General features: G+C 42.6%; 1 protein-coding gene across 12 annotated transcripts in view; it reads left to right on the forward strand.

The window, feature by feature from the left end:
* Positions 1-18314, forward strand: part of COL6A3 (collagen type VI alpha 3 chain) — a 164254-nt gene extending 145940 nt beyond the window's left edge. For 7 of the 12 annotated variants that reach the window (XM_053283097.1, XM_053283107.1, XM_053283096.1 and 4 more), the window contains 5 exons: positions 2186-2356; positions 2471-2521; positions 10981-11067; positions 14710-14880; positions 17504-18314. In XM_053283097.1, the coding sequence (XP_053139072.1) occupies positions 2186-2356; positions 2471-2521; positions 10981-11067; positions 14710-14880; positions 17504-17544 (521 nt within the window). In that variant the 3' untranslated portion in view covers positions 17545-18314. The remainder of the gene's footprint in view (positions 1-2185; positions 2357-2470; positions 2522-10980; positions 11068-14709; positions 14881-17503) is intronic. The other 5 variants (XM_053283101.1, XM_053283100.1, XM_053283103.1 and 2 more) reach the window with 5 other exon arrangements.
* The last annotated feature ends 344 nt before the right edge of the window (positions 18315-18658 follow it).

Below are 18658 nucleotides of genomic sequence, written 5' to 3' on the forward strand. Positions count from 1 at the left end.
TGTACAAACACACATAAAGGCGTGGAGCACAAACTGACAACATGATGCTTTACAGAGTAACAGACAAAAAGACAGAAGAAACAAGGCCAGTGCAAGGTAATAGGGAGCCCTTGGGCAAAGCCCTTTGTTGGGCCCCTCAGTGGTGCACAGGGCCCGCCCCACACCACGGCATGCCCTTCTCCTCAATGGCCCTCAGTGCTTTTTGAGCACTGAGCACCAATGGGGAGAGTGGGGGGCCAGCAGGCATGCTGGATGTGCCTGATGTCCCCCCCATTGCCCCCCATGGTGCCAGGACCCAGGAATCCAAAAGTGGGCAGAAGGTGCAGTTCTTCAGCCCAACTGTTCTGGCAGCTGCACTGGAGGAGGAAGAGATCCACTGGTGTTGGCCATATCTGCTAGGTAAGCCTCCCCATTCCGTCCTGCCCCTGCCAAGCTTGCCAGTGAATGGTGGGCAGTGGCAGCAATGAATGGCCTCCTCCTTCAATGTGCAGGGCCATTTTGATTTTCCTGACGCTCCACTCCATGTCACAAGGGGAGAAGGGGCAGGCACATCTGTAAATTAAAATGGCCTGGCATGCTGAAGGAGGAGGATGCCTGCTGCCACCAGTGCCCTCCATCACCTGGCAAACTTGCCAGGGAAGACATACCATGCAGCAGTGGGCAATAGTGGATGTCCTCCATCTACAGGGGTAGTTGGTAAGGAGGCCTTAGGCGGTTGTGAACCCTCAGGCATGTGCTCAACCTTGCTTCCAGCCCTAAGGTGGAGCTTAGAATTGGACACAGGGCAGAAGTAGAAGAAGGGCAGTAGAAGTAGAAGAAGGGCAGGAAGATGGAGTAATCTTTCAAAATAAACAGATGCAGTGAGTTAAGTGGTTCAGAACTATGGCTGATTTCGTGAAACAGCTGGACCACTTTACTAAGTGGTCCGCTTAGTCAGTCAGTCAGTCTTTATTACGGTCTTTTGCCAAAATCAGAACATCTAAAACTTAATCCCTCTTCTCAGTGTGGGTGGGTTTCATACCATCTCCCATGTTCACGCAATCCCACCCTGGCTCAAAGCCTCCAAATAACCAGCTAGGACCACTGTTTGCTTTTCACTGCCTGCCCAAGGGTGTGCCAAGAAGCGCCTGGCAGCCATTCCTCTTCCAAGCTGTTACACCGTGGAGGGGCCAGTGAGGTTGCCAGGCCCCAGGGACTTCCCAGTCGCAGCAAGCCACCACGGTCATGCAGAAAGAAACAGCTCTTATCCACTGAAGTCCCCTCCAGGAGCTTTCCCAAATGCTGACTGAACACAGTTTCACTGCAGTTAGGCTGGAGGCAGGGGGGCGGAGTTCATATGAGGGAACCATTGACAGCGATGTCAGGGCGACAGAAGGTGCCATTCATACAGCCTATGGCATTATTCAGCTTTACTCCTGACAGTTCCCAGTTACTGTGCATTATATCCGTCCTGAAAAAGTTAAACAAGCCAGAATTGAACACTGCTCCATCAACTTTGGAGCAGTGCTCAAAGTGGCTTAACTTTAGGCACTTCCTTCCTCAGTGAAGCTGCCCATCTGGGAAAGCTCCAGGTGTACAAATCCACCCTCACTTGCCCTGTCCATATACTCCCTTTATGATGTTCTTAGGGTTATACACACACCCTCATCAGGTTGGGGGAAATGACACTTACATGATGGCTATCATCTGCACGGGGATGGGGCACTCATGAATGGCAAAATAATGATGTTTTTGTAATGTAGGAAACCACCCATAATTTTTCACTTGGGTTGTACAATTTGACAAGCCTACTATTCTTGCATTCTCCCCACTATGCTCTTTTATGCCTCTGACTGCTACACTGCATTGGATTTGGCTAATGACTTGCAGAGGCATGTACAGGCCTAGCACTTTTGCAGCAAATCTGTGCAAATATTAAAACAGAATAAAGTATTAGGATGCATGCAAGTGGCTGCTTGGCATGTTTAAAACTTTATTAGGAGTGAAAGGAAGATTTTTATTTCCTGGTTGTTTCGGTAAAATATCAGAAAACTGATAGTCATTCAAATCAAGCTCCATTTCATTTGTGCTGTTAAAAACTGCTTTTTTTCTTTTTCTTTTTTTTGCTTTCAATGCCTTTTTTTCCAGCTTTTAACCTTTTCAGAATCATGTAACATTTGCACATTTTGAAATTCAAATTTGACAGATCCTTGCTTGCTGGACCTTGACATGGGCACGCAGTGCAAGGAGTATCAGGTTAAGTGGTTCTTTGACTACAAAAACAAGATCTGCACCAAGGTTTGGTATGGTGGGTGTGGCGGTAACGCCAATAGATTTGAGACAGAAGCTGACTGCATTAGCAGATGCTTGAAGCCATGTAAGTACCCACATAGGGTTAACCCATTTTGACTTTCAAATATTGTCAAACAAAGTTTGAGAGCACAAGGAGAAAATAGTTTTAAAACAAACTCCACACACTTTTTCTCTACAGCAGAGGAGCAGGTCATGCAGCTGCCTGTCCTTGAGAAAAGTCACTTCTCAGGTAAAAGCAGAAATGGAGAGGATTATGCATTTGGTCCTTTGTCCCTGTGCTAGGTGTTTCCATTGAAGCTTTGCCACTGATCAGATCTAACCATGAAATGTACCATCCTGCTGCTTTGTTGCCTTGCTGTCGATGTCTCGTGCTTCCATCTCTATTTGCATGCATCCTGTCAGACCTAGAAAAGCAATATTCATATAAATACATTACCAAATAGAGTTGCACTATTTTCTCTCCCATGTCCAGAAAGCAGTCTCAACATCCAGGATAGCACCTCCTCCTGGCTAAAAGACAGGATCAACATCTGACTTCAATGGGAGATCTCCCTAGTCCAGCCTTGTCTTTGGGGCAGGAAACAGGCTCTGCAAGAGCTCTTACAAGCTCATTTTTCCCTGACCTTTCATTTTGTTTTGTTTTGCTTTAATCTTCTATTTTTTTTCTGTTTTGTACAGACAGAAAGCCCTGGACAGGGACCTTCCCCCTTATTTTATTTTTGTAATAGTTGACAGGAAGTCATCTTAAGCAGGAACAGCTCTGTGGGGAGCTTCTCCCACCCTCTGTGGCTGGGAGTGCAGAGTGTAACAAAAACTCACTAGGTGTTTAATATACCGCCCAATCCACAGATTCAGGGTGGTGTACAAACAAGAACAGCAACTGAGATTTAACTGCGGAGGATAGATAAACCAAAAGGGTGGGCGGGGGGCAAGCGCCTGGTGAAAAAGAAATGCCTTCAATAAGGTTTTGAAGGCTGAAAGGGAGGAGGCAGACCAAATCTGGTGGGGTGGGGGAGATAATTCCAAAGTGAAGGGGCAGCAACAGAGAAAGCCCTTCTCTGAAATGAAAAAAGAAAAATTCACATGAGTTCAAGAACTTCTTTGCAGTGTTAAATCTTCTGATTGAAAATTATTCTACTCCCAATCCGGGAAAACCTCCAGGTGGAGTAGATCACCTCAGGGAATGATGTGGGCAGTGGTCATCCTGGTGGTCCAGTTTGGGTCAGGAAGGCCATGGTTCCCCAAGCCTTCTACAGATGTCCAAAGTCATTTGACTTCACTCCAAGGACAGGCTTCATGTGTTATGATAGAGTGTTCCACCTGCAACTGGACAGGCTACAGTTAACAGCCTGGAGACTGAACAGAAGATGCTGAGATTCTGCATTATTCTGAATGAGTTCTGGATATGATGCTGTCTTCATGTAGGAACTCTGTATACTCAATAGAGTATATAATACCTTGTTGTCTGAACAGAAGTTGCTTCTAAACAAAGATGAGGCTAAAGATGTCCTTGAGGTTTTCTCCCCAGGAGGATTTATAGAAGGGCCTGAGTACTAGCACCTTGAAGACACAGGTCTGCATTAAAGAGGATTCTGGATTATGGAAGCAAGAAGTCATCTCCCATATGTGAACCATTGAAGGCTGCGTATACTTCACTTCCCCTAAATTAAGCCTCCCTGTCTTGTTGAGTTCCCTGTTTGAACCCTATGACAAAGGGGAACATGCATTTAGCACTATTCCTGATCAGTGTTCTCTCTATTTCCCCCCCCCCCTCATTTGTGTGCGGAATGAGTTTTGTTCTGGGCAGCAGTATCAAGGCAGGATGTGCACATGTACACATGTGCATTCAGAATGGGGCCTCCTTGATTCAATCGGAGCGGGATCGAAAATTAACTGAAAATTTCAACATCAAAAAAACGTGTAAGCACACGCACATGCCTTAGTGGGAACACTGCTGCTGATAGCCATGACCTCAACCTGAGGCTTTCAGAACTGGGAGCTACATGCCAACGAGATACTGTTTGTTTCAGAAAAACAAGATAGTCCTGAAACCAGACCCTGTGTCTTTTATCTCTAAGATAAAAGAATTAGTGCCGCTCTACTTTTGCCCTAACTTCAATTAATTAGAATCAGAGGAGAAATGACTGATAAAAATTAGCCCCTAAGAGGGTGCTAAAATTTTATTTGGAAAGGATGCATGATCTCAAAAAGACTGAAGTGCTCTTTGACTCATAAACAAGGTTCTTTGGCTAAAAAGGTCCCTAAGGCTATTCTTAGTGTCTTGGGGGATGTATCAGGACACTGCACAAGTGTGGAGCAGATTCCCTTTAAGGGAATATCCTTAAGAGGGGCAACAGCCTTGGCCGCATTCTGGGGTAGGCCTTTCTTGGTAGAGAACGGTAGAGCTGCAGAATGGATGTCAGTAGTGGACACATTCACCTGGCAGGTGAATACTAGGCTGCATCAGATGCTGCACTGGTGTGCAAAGTTCTGCAACATGCACTTTAAGATGCACCTGCCAAAAGGATAGTACTGTTATTTCATGCCCTCTGGACATGTAAGGGGAGAATGAGAAATTTTCTTTCTGTAAATTATTTTTCTTCAACACACCTAGAGAGGAGTTTATCTACCAGACAGAGGGTTTTTTTGGCCTGGTTCTCACTCTTGGGCACCTTTCAGGAAGAAAGGGCTTCAGGGCTTCACAGAGATGACATTTTATGTCTCTCCTTCTACATGCATCTGTGACCAAGTTTGTGGTTTGCTGTTGGTTCACTGCAGTTGTTAATGATGGTTTTTAATGTGCATGTTCTGGGCCAAAGGGGCTGCTTCTTATCCAGTTCAGTTTTGAGAAGCTGGAGAGCTCCTCCCCCAGATGGAGTCAGAAGCTGGCCCTGTTTTCTGACCAGGAGGAGGTGCTCTCCTGGATGCTGAGTCTGCCCTCTTATGCTGAAGAACAAGAACTTGCAGTACTGAAATGTCCCCCTCTCCATCTTGTCTTCAGTGTAACTAACATCATCACATTCTTATGTGCTCTTGCTTTTGTACAAGCAGTCCTGATTTATAACCATTGTTTTCACAATGTCATTGTTTTGCAGTGGCCTCTTTTGATAGAAGAAATCTCCTCTCCCACTGTAAGGAATATCTGTTCTTGGAGCACTACTAGAAACCTTTCTGGGGTGGGGGAATAACATATGCATCAGTTTCCAATTAGACTGCAGGTCTGCATCAGACAAAAGAAAACCTAGAACTAGGGATGTGCACAGAACCGGTTTGGAGGCCCTTTATGGGCCCCCAAACCGGTCTGAACTACCTACGGTTCCGCCAGTTCAAAGGTGGCAGGGATGACTTTAAGGGTTAGGGTGCACATATGTGCATGGTGCACGTACCTCTCCCACCACGTTTCCTCACCAGCGATCCATTGTAAACCGGTCCAGTGGGACAGCAGCATACTTCCCTGCTGCCCAGTGCCCTCGTCGGACTGGAAGTATAGAGGGGACGGGGTGGCAGGAAGGTATGCTGCCGCCCCGCCAGACTGGTTTGCAATGGAGTGCTGGCAGGGGAAATGCGGTGGGGGGGGTAAGTGCACCCTCCCCCCACCCTTAAAGTCACCCCCCCCACCTTCAACCTTCCCCGCGGCAGTTCCATGCACATCTCTACCTAAAACAGTCCACTCATAATGAGTAAAGCACAAGAAGTTTGTCAGGGACCAAGACGGGTCAGAGGCAACAACCTAGGCAGGCTGGTGGTCAGGTTCTCTACCTCTAGAGCAGGTAGACAAAAACCCAAAGAGCCAAGGTGTATTTTAATGTGAAGATGGACACATTTTGTGCAGTGCAAAAAAAGTACAGTGGAAACTAAGCTTTTGTGCCACTGGGCCTATGGTGTTTAATACATGTTACTTAAAATGACATAAAGGAGAAAAAGAACAGAAAATAGAGACTTCTACAAGAATATATTTGAGCTTTTCCTTACTCTCTCCCATTCTTTGCAAGGCACCTCAATTTTTCTTACTTCCTCTCTGTCTTTCTCATTTTCCCCTTCTGTTGCTGTGTTGTTATTTTCCATCTCTCCCTGTTTGGCTCTTTTACTGTTCATTCTCATTTTCCCTTCCATCTTCCTTCCTTGCTGTTAGAAAATTCGGCTCCTGGGTGCAGTAGGAAACAAGGCTTAGAATAAACCTTGCAAATGGCCAAAGGAAGATGATGTGGCCCAAGATGGGCTGGTAGTCAGGTTCTGGAGTAGGCAGACAAAAAGGCAAGGAAAGTAATAAAATATCCTCCACCTCTTTTGCAAGGTACGAAGGTCACAGGCAGAACTACCCTGAATTATTATAACAATATAATAGAAATCCTGGTGTTTTTACTATAAAATGTAGTGATGGGTTTTATGGGCACTTTTCTGGTATCTAGCTGATTGCAAACTCCAAAATGTATTTTGGGATCTTAATTTTGCATTCTTCATTTGGATTTTTCTTTGAGTTTATTTCTAAGCTGCTTAATTTGCCTGGCTTTTTAGCTTTTTCTGGGATTTGTTCCTTAATCCCACTAAAGTGAGATGGAAAGTTGAGAACTACTTCTTGCATAGGAAAATGCTTTTCTTTAGTCAGTCCTCATAGTGGTTTGCTTTTTATCTGTTATACAATGAGAAACCAAACTCTAACATTTCAGATTTTTCCTTGATTCAGAGGGACACAATGTTTAAGTGTAAAAGACATATTTATTGTTTTCATTTTGTAAGCTGCCTTGGAAATAATTTTATTGAAAGGTGGGATAAAATATATATTAAATACAAATACCCTGGATCCTGTTTTAAAAAGAAGAAGAAGCAAGAACTGGATAGTTTACTATAAGCCAGAAGCAACAGCAAGAGGTGGTAGTGAAGGTAATTCTCCCCAGGTAGAGAGAACTGAGGGAGCATTGGAAAGTGTTGCAAATCCAATTGAAGCTGACTGAATCCATCTACCCTTTCTTGTGGCCTCTAAAAAGGTGTTGCCGCATCTGATTTGGATTTGCTTCTAGGGTTTGAAACACTTTTAACAGATACTTCTTTTCTATTTATACCATGGGTTGCAGTCATATCCTCCGTAACATATATTCTGAACAGTAGCTTACATGCTGTGCAGTGAGCCATCTGTCAATGAGGGAGGCACATTCACTACTTCCATGCCAACCAACAGCCCACCTATGCTGCTATGGAGGCTGCTCTGTGCCTACTATGCTGGAGTAGGTCACAATGGTGCTGATATAGAGCTTATTAGGCACGGAGCAGTCCCCACCTGCTAGCAGCATGGACAGGGTATTGGCTGGCATGGAAACCATGAGCAGGCCTCCCTGCTCCCTCTCTGATGGGTGGCTCGCTGCGCCGAATGTAAGTCAGAGAAATGAATCTCATACATATTGTTGGGATCTAGATTTCAGCAGTTTAGGTCATCTTATGGGAGGCATTATGGGAACCAGCTGCAACATTAGTTTCTGGCTTCCAATTCCAAGCCCTGTGAAAAATTGGCTCTTTGGACAAAGCATTGTGGCTCTGGGAGCATCCTTAATTTTAACATTATAGGTGAAACTCGGCATGCAGTGATAGGGTTACATCAAACTTGTCCTAATATAATGTCCAGAAGGGTGGAACCCACAAAGAGTACTTTGTGAGGACAGTGAAAGGAATCCTATTTTTCCCTGGCAAAAATGCATTCAAGAAAATTCAGTTCAATGATTGGAAATATGAGTAACACTATTCTTCACAAGAATTGTATGAGCCTGATATGCTCCAAACCTGAATTAGAACAATGAACCAAAAGACCATTCCTTTTCTTATTATAAGGACATTGAGTTTATTGGAAGAAAAACAGATCTATTAAAATTTTCCAATTCTATCATGCCTTTTTCTTTCTTTCTTTCTTTCTTTTTGAATGATTGCATACCAAGATAGCAGTCCTTTGAGATTAGTCTCAGATTTGTTAATCTGGGGCTGATGTAAATTGCGTGCAAGAAAAAGAACCCCTAGTACCTTCCCTATATTCCATCCTTGGTTAAATTTGCATGTCAACAATAGCATGGTTGTTCCCTTGGTTATATGAAGATAATTGGAGTTAAGTACTCATTTTAGCACACAATGAACTGATAGTAAGTTCCTCAAGAGGGTGAAGGACTGTGCTAGCCAACAAAACCCCAGGATCCTTTGTCCACATTAACAGGAGTTGCTGATTCTGCATTATAGTCCTTGTTCCACAGTATGTATATAAAAGCAATTTCCTAACATTTCATTGCTCTTTCTCAACACTCCATCACACTCTAGTGTGACCAAGAAACAAGAGTCTAAACTGATTTTATGCCAATAAAAGCAGACTTTGTTCTTAATGACTCAGTTCTCCAGGGAAAGAGAGTTGGTTTATCCCACAGGTGTGCCCTTTCGTCTATCCAGCAGTGAATGGCAGCTATTTATTCTGGGAGAAAAAAATAAAGCACTGTGCTTATGCACAATGTCCATCTTCTCCATGTGCTACCTGTGGCCATGGTCTCAGTGATGTTTGGGTGATATGGCATTGCTAGAAGAACTTGCTATATCGATCTCCTTGCTATCCTATTCACCATTATGCCATTATAACAAGTAGACTAAGGGATGTGGTTAGGTCAGCCTCTCTATCTAAGAATTAGGAGGGTGATGATAGTGTATGGGATTAATTAAAGAACTGGAAACTTTCATTCCTTCCACTCTTCCACCCATCAAACTCAGCTGCCTAAAATAAACTCAAGTATCTCCTATCTAAACCATAAGCAGGTGTTGGATAATGATGGGACCAAGGATACCGAATTTATCCAGCAGCAGAACAATCACAGTGAATCATTACTTATAGACTTTTACTGAGGAAGGACAACAGTTAGTTTCACTAGGAACTGGGATAGGGATGTGCAAATTGATTGGGGTACAAACCGATTTGTACCCAAATCTAGCTGATTCGGGTGATTTGGAGACAAAACAAATCATCACTGTGGTCCATTGGCTAGATTCGGGTACAAATCGAATCGTGCCTGATTTGCTTCAAATCGATTTGATATTCAGATCCCTCCTATTAATTCCCCCAAATTCCCAGCTTTCATTTAAAAAAAAAAAAAGCTAAGCTCTAGCCCTTGTGTGGTCACTATTTTTCAAATGTTTGGATTCTTTGGTGTATAATAACGTTCCCTCAATGAATCCCTATGAGGATTCATTACACACCTTCATTTCTTCTATTCATTTTGACTGTCTTTTCGACAGTGCCAACTATCAACTGCCATGTGCCAACTACACCCCTCTCCCACCCACAAGGCAGTGGGGTACTACTCAGTTTATGTTCTAGGATTTTTTTCAAGTGTTCAGGCTCTTTGGTGTCTAATAACCTTTCCCCATAATGAATCCCTATGAGGATTCATTACACACCAAAGAGTCTAAACACCTCAAAAATTCCTAAAATATTAACTGAGTACCCAGGAGCTTGTGGGTTGCGGGGTAGTTGGAACATGGGATGCCACTAATTCCCCACCCCCACCAGCAAAGCAGTGGGGTCAAAATGAACAGAAGAATTGAAGGTGTGTAATTGAAGACTCAACAGAATCTAAACACTTCAAAAATACCTAAAAAATAAACTGAGCACCCCAGTGTGTGGGGGTGGGGGTGGTAGGGGGGGTATTTGACACATGGCAGTTGACAGTTGGCACTGTCCAATGATAATCAAAATGAACAGAAGAAACAAATGTGTATAATGAATCCTCATAGGGGTTCATTATGAGGAAAAGTTTTTAGACACCAAAGAATCTAAACATTTCAATATTCCTAAAAATTAAAATAAGTACCCCACTGCCTTGCAGGTGTGTGTGTGTGTGTGTGTGTGTGTGTGTGTGTGTGTGTGTGTGTAGTTGGCACATGGCAGTTGATAGTTGGCACTGTTCAGTGACAGTCAAAATGAATAGAAGAAATGAAGGTGTGCAATGAATCATCATAGGGATTCATTATGAGGAAAAGTTATTATACACCAAAGAATCCAAACACTTGAAAAATAATGACTGCACATTTTGCTCTATAACTTTACTTCTACAAGGGCTAGAACATAGCTTTTTTAAAAAAAATGACAGCCGAGGATCTGTTTTAGGGTTAGGATATGGCAACTTCAAATCCCAGTTGTTTCCTATGGTGGAAATGTTCAAAATCAGTAAAACCTAAAAAAAATCATTAAAAATCAACCAAGTGTCCCACTGCCGAGAAATTTGGGTGGCAGGTGGCACCCATGGGGACCTATCTACCAATCAAATTTGGTGCACCTAGGACATTGCTAAGTGGTCTGAATCAGTCCAAATCTGAATCAAATCAAAGCAAATACAAATTGAAACTGGGGTGATTTGGAGGGGGTAGATTTGGGTACAAAGCAAATTGTGGTGATTTGTTTTGGGTGCAAATTGAAAAAAAATTAATTTGTGCACATCCCTAGACTGGGAATAACTAATCATCTTTCAGCAGAGATTTTTATTTGTTAATTTTATTGTGGCTAAGGAAAAATGAGAGACAATTTACATAATTCCCCCCCCCCAAGGATACAGAACAAAAAAAATAAACTGCTGCCTTAAATTACCTAGTCACTACCCAGTCTCCTGGTTGAGTAGTCCCAGTACTAAGCTACACAACCCGTAGTAAAATAACTGATCTCAACATTTACAGGACAGAAAGTGCTCAAGAAGAAGATACCCATGAGAAAATTACCCCAAAGAAAATTGGGAATCAGAGCAAAAAAGATAGCAGGAGCAGGTATGAGAAAAGGAAAATGGATAAAGGGAAGTATATGTACTGAAAAGAAACAGACAGTAACAAAACAGAACTGGGCAAAAAAATGCAATCTGAACAAATTAGCTCAGTGTTTCAGTCCCTGGTGTTTCTGACTTAAAGAAACTCAGGTAGTACTTGTTTTAAAAACATGCATGCTGCCTTTCCATTTAAAAATACTTAAAGTGGTTCTCAACAATATTATATAACTAAAACAAATTTAAAAACTAGGAGCAAAGAAATGTCAGAAATCCAGTACAAATTCAGGGAGCCAATGTGCTATCAAATCATCATCTCAACAGACTAAAAGCTTGACTAAAAGCTTGATTAAAAGCTGTACCACAGAAAGCGATCAGAGATGGGGGGAAAACTTCCTATGCATGGAGTTTTATAGTTTTGGCATAGCTACAAAGAAGGAAGTAGAAATTGGAAAGACCTTTTTGTGGGAGCCTGGGGAGTCACTGGCTGTGAGAAAAGACAATGCATATATTCATGGATTATCTCTCAGAATGGACAGAAGTTAACAAATGATAGCATCATAGAATTTCAGAGTTGGAAGGGACTTTGGAAGTCTTCTAATCCAAACCCCTGATAAATGCAGCAAACCACTAGTATCCCTGACAGATGGCTGTCCAGCCTCTGAAAAACTCCAGCCAAGGAGAGCCCACTGCTGCTCTCCACAGTCAAACAGCTCTTAAAGTTGTGCCGTTGAGTCAGTGTCGACTCCTAGCGACCACAGAGCCCTGTGGTTTTCTTTGGTAGAATACAAGAGGGGTTTACCATTGCCATCTCCTGCACAGTATGAGATGAGGATGCCTTTCAGCATCTTCCTATATCGCTGCTGCCCGATATAGGTGTTTCCCATAGTCAGGGTAACATACCAGTGGGGATTCAAACCAGCAACCTCTTGCTCCCTAGACAAGTTACTTCCACGCTGCACCATTAAGTGGCTCAGACAGCTCTTACAGTTAGAGTATATCCGACTAGTATATACTGTACTACAGTATAGGACATGCTTTCTAATGTCTAGCCTAAATCTGCTTCCTTCAACTCATTGGTTCTAGTCCTGTGCTCAGGACCAATGCTACCCTTTCAACCTTCAGATAGTTGAAGATGGCCATCATAGTCTTCTCTTCTCCAGGTGAAACATATCCAGTTCTTTTTCCTCATAGGCTTCCAGACCCCTCACCATCTCTGCTGCCCTCCTCTGGACCCACTGCAGTTTATCAATGTCCTTCTTAAAATATAGGGCCCAACTAGACACAGTGGCAGACACTTTCTGATTATGGCAGGGCACATGCAAGGAGGCTCTGCGGGAACGTGCCAGAAGCCCGTGTGCAACTCCACCAGCCCTTTGCATGTGCTGTGACAGCAAAGGGCTAAGATTTCTGAGCACCGCTTGCAAGATCAGTGACTCATTTCTGATCTTACAGAGCTCTTCTGGATCACAAGCAGAACTCAGAAGTCTTAGCCCTCTGATGCATCAAAGCTTGTATTTGGGAAAGTTGTGCATGGGCTCCTGACACATCTCCACAAAGCCTCCTTACACGCACACTTCATTAGTCAGGACGTCAAACCAGTGGGTCTGACCAGCACAGAATAAAGTGGAACAATTACTTCTCATGAACAGGACACACCCTATACATCAGTTTATACCGCCTATAATTGCTTTAGCCTTTGTAGCAGCTGCTTTAGACTACAGCTTATGTTCAACTTGTTGTTCCTTAAGACACCCAGGTCCCTTTCACAAGTACTGCTGCCAAGCTGGGTCTCCCCCATTCTGTACTTGTGCATTTGATTTTTCTTACCCCAAAGCAGGACTTTACATTTGTCCCTGTAAAAGTACTTCTTGTTGGTTTTGGCCCAGTGTTCAAGCCTGCCCAGAGTGGATTAAATCTTGATTCTGTCCTCTAAAATGTTAGCAACCTCCCACCCCAGCTTTGTGTCATCTGCATATGTTATAAGCATCCCCTTTACTCCCCTTTCCACGTCATTTTATGAAAATGTTGAACAGCACAGAGCTCTATGGCACTCTCCTCAATACCTCCCTCAAGGATAGCAATAGCGATAGCACTTACATTTATATACCGCTCTATAGCTGGAAGCTCTCTAAGCGGTTTACAATGATTTAGCATATTACCCCCCAACATTCTGGGTACTCATTTTACCGACCTCTGAAGGATGGAAGGCTGAGTCAACCTTGAGCCCCTGGTCAGGATCGAACTTGCAACCTTCTGGTTATAGGGCGGCAGTTTTACCACTGCGCCACCAGGGGCTCTGGATCAGATGACGTGGATCAGATGTTATGCTAGGTGGGCAAGATGGATTTACCTATGTAGCTTTGCTCATGTCTTGTTTAAATGTTGCCTTCTGCTACTATGCAAACATTTTATCAAGCCAGTGCAGTTGTTTAATAGAAGATATATATATATATATATATATATATAAAATATTTATATTTTTATTTATTTATTTATTTATTCCCCCCCAACCTCCGTTTCTGCACACTTCCCTGGCATGTGTAGATCAGTTCCCACTATTAAAATGAATGGAGGTACCCATGTGTCCAGGAGATCAGTGGGCACTTATGCACTCACAGATTTCTGAATTGAAGCACAGAGTGCTGGCCTCATTGTGTATCATATATACAAAATAGTATACTTAATTTATTTTGTATGCATATGAATTTTCTACCCATTGTGGATGTTACTCTGATAGATCTTTATATTCTGTGATGATAGTAGTTCCACTGAATTTTCCTTCCATTCTTGGCTGGCATACACATTTATAAAATGTACCATATCATTATTATTTTATTATTTAATAAAATTAATGATTAATTATATAATATACTGCCTTTAAAAAAAAAGTTATCAAAGCTGTTTATATAGCAAAGTTGTAAGAAAATGTTTCCCTGTCCCAAAAAGGCTCAAAGGTGCTCCACTACCATATGGTCTTCACACATTATCTAGAAGTGAAAAATGAGCTATAAATGTATGCTTCTTACCCAGGGAAATTATATTGTAGGGTGCATATTAAGTGCTGGTGTATAGTAATATTTCAGTTTAATCATTAATGGTGATCTAACACCACTCATATGTTTGGGTACCTGTTGTTCCACAGAAGAATACTGTATATTCCCAACACATTTTCTAACATACACTCAAACATCTGTGAACATTTCTTACTGATCAGGATTGCCTAATCAGCAAAACTTCTATGCAGCTTAGATTCCTTCCTTCCTTCCTTCCTTCCTTCCTTCCTCTGTATGAGGCACTGATGATTCTAGGAGTAATGGCCTTTTAAAGTAAGATCTTAAAGTATGGGATAGAGTTCTGAGTTACTTGTTCTTGTGGCAGACAAGGCTTCTTAATAACTAAGTGGGGTGATTTCTGGTTACCTTGTAAGAAGATCTTTTGTTGTCCCTTAATCCTGCATGCTGCAAATGTTGGAGATCATTGTCAAGCGTTATATATTTGTCACTGTCCTTTACGCATGCTTGTCATCAGAGGGAATGCTTTCTCATCTTAATGAACTATGAACATGCAGAGTGGAGGAAATTCATGAGAAATGTGCAGATCTTTGCACTGACCAGTAAACTGACTTATTTGTCTGTTAAATCTGCAGTTACAGATATCTGTAAGTTGAGAAAAGAAGAAGGAACCTGCAGGAATTTTGTCCTAAAATGGCATTTTGACCGAGAGACCAAAAGTTGTGCTAGATTCTGGTATGGTGGCTGTGGAGGAAATGAAAACAGATTTAATACACAAAAGGAGTGTGAAAAAGTCTGCTTGTCAGGTAAGTGGTAGCCTCCTTGGCAACATGCCTTTATTTCAAAGGGGTTCACAATGAAGATGTGCCATCCACATTGTGCACAATCAGCAATGAAACTGTCAATACCAGAAGAACATCTAAACAACAGGGCTGAAATTGTTCTCCCGAGGGAGATGGCTCCCCCACTCCTCTCTTTAGGCAGCTATTGAGGACTGTTTTATTTAGTCGGGTTTTAAAATAAATATTATTATTTTATTTTATTTTATTTTATTTTACATTTGATATCCCGCTCTTCCTGCAAGGAGCCCAGAGCGGTGTACTACATACTTAGGTTTCTCCTCACAACAACCCTGTGAAGTAGGTTAGGCTGAGAGAGAAGTGACTGGCCCAGAGTCACCCAGCAAGTAACATGGCTGAATGGGGATTTGAACTCGGGTCTCCCCGGTCCTAGTCCAGCACTCTAGCTACTACACCATGCTGGCTCAAAATTATATTGTATGTGGTTGTTTTATTGTTAATTTGAACTCTTGTCACCCTGGAACTTTTTCTGAAGGCACAGGATATCAATTTTCAAAGAAATAAACGAAACTTCTCCATTACATATTGCTGCCATAGTGACCTATGCAGATTGAACTCATGGTCGCCATGTTGCCAAGTGTAAAATATCTTATAAAAATTATTTCTAGTTAGGGTTGTTTGCATGGTGTATCAAAACAACATTTGCATTTTGCACCCGGGAAACTAAAATTGTGCAGAAGAATAGCAGTTTCGTAAATGTGCTTGCTGTGCATACATTTGCTCAGCTTTTTTCAATCTCTGTTCTAAAACTCGCATTTGAGTTTTTACAGAACTTTGATGAAATAGCCTTTGGAAAAGCTACAAAGCTAACCCTAAGATATTAGGTTGGCTCACACGATCCAGGGTAGGGCAAGCATCCTACCGAAGGTCTGCTTTTCCTCCTACCTCATTAAGCAGCTGAGTACAGCTGCTGAGTAGGACGGAGCTCTCTTACCCAGTGGGAGCCTCTGAGACGATTGCTTCCCTAGCCTCCTACCTTGCTTATTACAAGCATACAATCACAAAATGGGATCATGCACAGCTCTTGAACTTGGGTAGGACACTTGTCATGAGAACCAGCCTGCTGTCTGTCAAACTTACTAAAGGAAGAGAATAAAACAGTTTGCTGATAATTGCTATTCTGCACCCAGTTCCATGTGCCTAATGGCACTGATCTTGTATAGTTGTTCACAGTTTGTAACCTATTGAACCCTTGACAGCCTATAGCCAGGATGGCTTGACTTCAGTCTTGTGTAGTATAGTTGTTTGGTTTTGGGGTGGTTGGTTTTTTTTTTTTACTAAAATCTCTGTAGTCCACTAGGAACTGATTTGGAAGTGCACCACTAGAAATACACTGGTAGGAAGCTACTTTATATTGTGTTGGACCCAGTCTATCCTGTGTTCTGTACACTGGGATGAAGTCTTCAGGGTTTCAGGCAAAGGTCTATCCCAGTCCTACCATGAGATGTCAGGAATTGGACCTAGGGCCTTCTGCATGCAACGCAAGTGCTCTTCTACTGTGTGGTGGCCCCTCCCCACTGGATATCTTTAGGATTAATGAGGAAACTTTGCCTGGTTTAAAGAGCCTGGACTGCTTTCAGACATAATGCCAAACCAGAGCCAAGTGGTCGTCTGAATACGTGAAACTGCAGTTTTGTCACAAAAGTGACCTGAGGTTTCACTCCCCAATCTGTGAATTGAACCTTCAGTTTGTAGTGAGTTCACATTGCTCATACCTCAGGTTTGGAGGCATCATCATGTCATCCGAATTCTGATGCCAACTGTTACCTGGGTTTTGTGCAGTGGCTGATGCCAAAACCATAGAGAGGGCGGATCAGACCAGCCCAAAAACATGTCAGCTCTATGCCTGCCGCGCTTTTTGCTGGCCACTTCTCGGAGCACTTGCCTCCCCCACCACCACCACCACCACCACAGGAAGTCATCATGGTCCCTTCCTGGAATAAAACAAAAATAGTTCCTCTCTCCTCCACCACCCTTTCCCAGTAATCGTGCTTGTGCAAGACTGTTTTGACCACAGGGATCTTGCGGGGGTGGCGGTGCAATTGCTGCGAGGGAAAATGCTTTAAATGAAATTTAAAGCATTTAAATGAAATTTAAAGCATTTAAATGACCTTTTCCTTCCAAGGGCAGGTGGTCGCACTGGGCAGGCCCCCTTGAAGACCATGGCCAGTGGCTGGCTCCCCACTGACGCCTTGCCAGCAATCTGGTGACACAAGCGCTATGGAGCATGCTAGGATGTGGCCTCGGCAGATGAGAGAGAGGGAGAGGCTCCTCTGCCCTGAAACCAGAGGTTGCCTGGCCCAGGTTGGAAGATCATCCGCAGGACAATTCCCAGGTTTCAGGATTTAGCCTCAGGTTCATCAGCCTGCGCTTTGGCGTTATGTGCAAGGCGGCCAGTTTTTGGAAATCTGACTAGCATATGATAACTTGGATTGGCATTAGGTATCAATGGCCACTCTTACCAAAACTTATTCCCATAGAGGTTTCAAGTTATCTTCCTTTGAGTCACAAAGCAATATGTTGTTTTTGTTTTATGTGTGATGCCAATAAAATGCTGTTGCTTTTCCAGCTCATGTGAATCCTGGTGTTGTGACCACAATAGGAACTTAAATCACAGGAAGACATCAACACATACCTCGAAGAGAACCAGGAGTCAGCCATTGCCAACATACCCCTTGTAGAAGCTAAGGGTATAGACTACCTTGCACTGTGCTCTTTCATGCTTTACGTTCCAAGCAAACCTTGAAATGTGTTGCTGCATGATTTTATCAATATGGTGCTAAACTGTTTGTGGACTGAATGCTAAACATGTCTGGGATATACTCTATACTTTCAACTTTATGTAATATTTACCCACCACAGATTTATTTGTCTAACAAATTACAGTTTCCTTTGGATTTCGGCATTATGTCTGTTTCAGGCAATGTAAGGACTAGAAAATAACAAGAAAAATTTCACTGCAACTGTTATGTACTTGCTTTATCATTTCCATAACTGAGCATAACTTTAGAAGGAAAGCCTTATATAAAAGGGAATAGTCAGTTCTGAAACACAAGCAGTCCAACTTTTCATTCTGTTTTTACTCTTGCTGGATTAGATGTCATACTAAATCTCTTTTATGCATATGTGATCAATCAAACCAGAAAAAAATGCCACATTTCTTAGTACAGATGCACTTCTGGGACCAACAACTGAGTTAAAGAGTTTTTAAACTGTGTAGAATGTTTTTGGCAATCCTCTAATGTTGTGTGTTTTATAATTTTTTTTTCTTTTTCTTTTTTTTTTTTTTGCAGGGGTGGGAATTCTATTTTTATTGTGGTTTTGTTTTTAGGAAATCTATACAAAAGGACTTTTAAATAAAGTTTAATTGTGGTTTTGAACGTCTTTGGAAATTTTTGTGGTGGGAATAGAAAGCAGGATTTGGCAAAGACCCAATTGTGCAGGTAGCTCAGACTTATGTGAGATCCACCAAACCGAGCAAAGCCCACTGACAATATATTCCAGCTCACCCATGGACTGATGAAAATGTTTCAGTTGTCTGCTCTGGGTGGCAAAAATAGAAGAAGTGGCCAGGAACCTGGTAGAAATGGCTGGAGGGCTGCATTTCACAAGTTGTGCAGGCCTGAAGAAGATGGATGCCTGCCTAATCCCACAGGTTTCATGTGAGTTAGACTGCATTGAAATGAGCCCTGTGCCCTTACAAGGAGATGGTATGATGAACTTA

This window comes from Hemicordylus capensis, chromosome 1 (genome assembly GCF_027244095.1).
Source record: "Hemicordylus capensis ecotype Gifberg chromosome 1, rHemCap1.1.pri, whole genome shotgun sequence".
NCBI lineage: Eukaryota > Metazoa > Chordata > Lepidosauria > Squamata > Cordylidae > Hemicordylus > Hemicordylus capensis.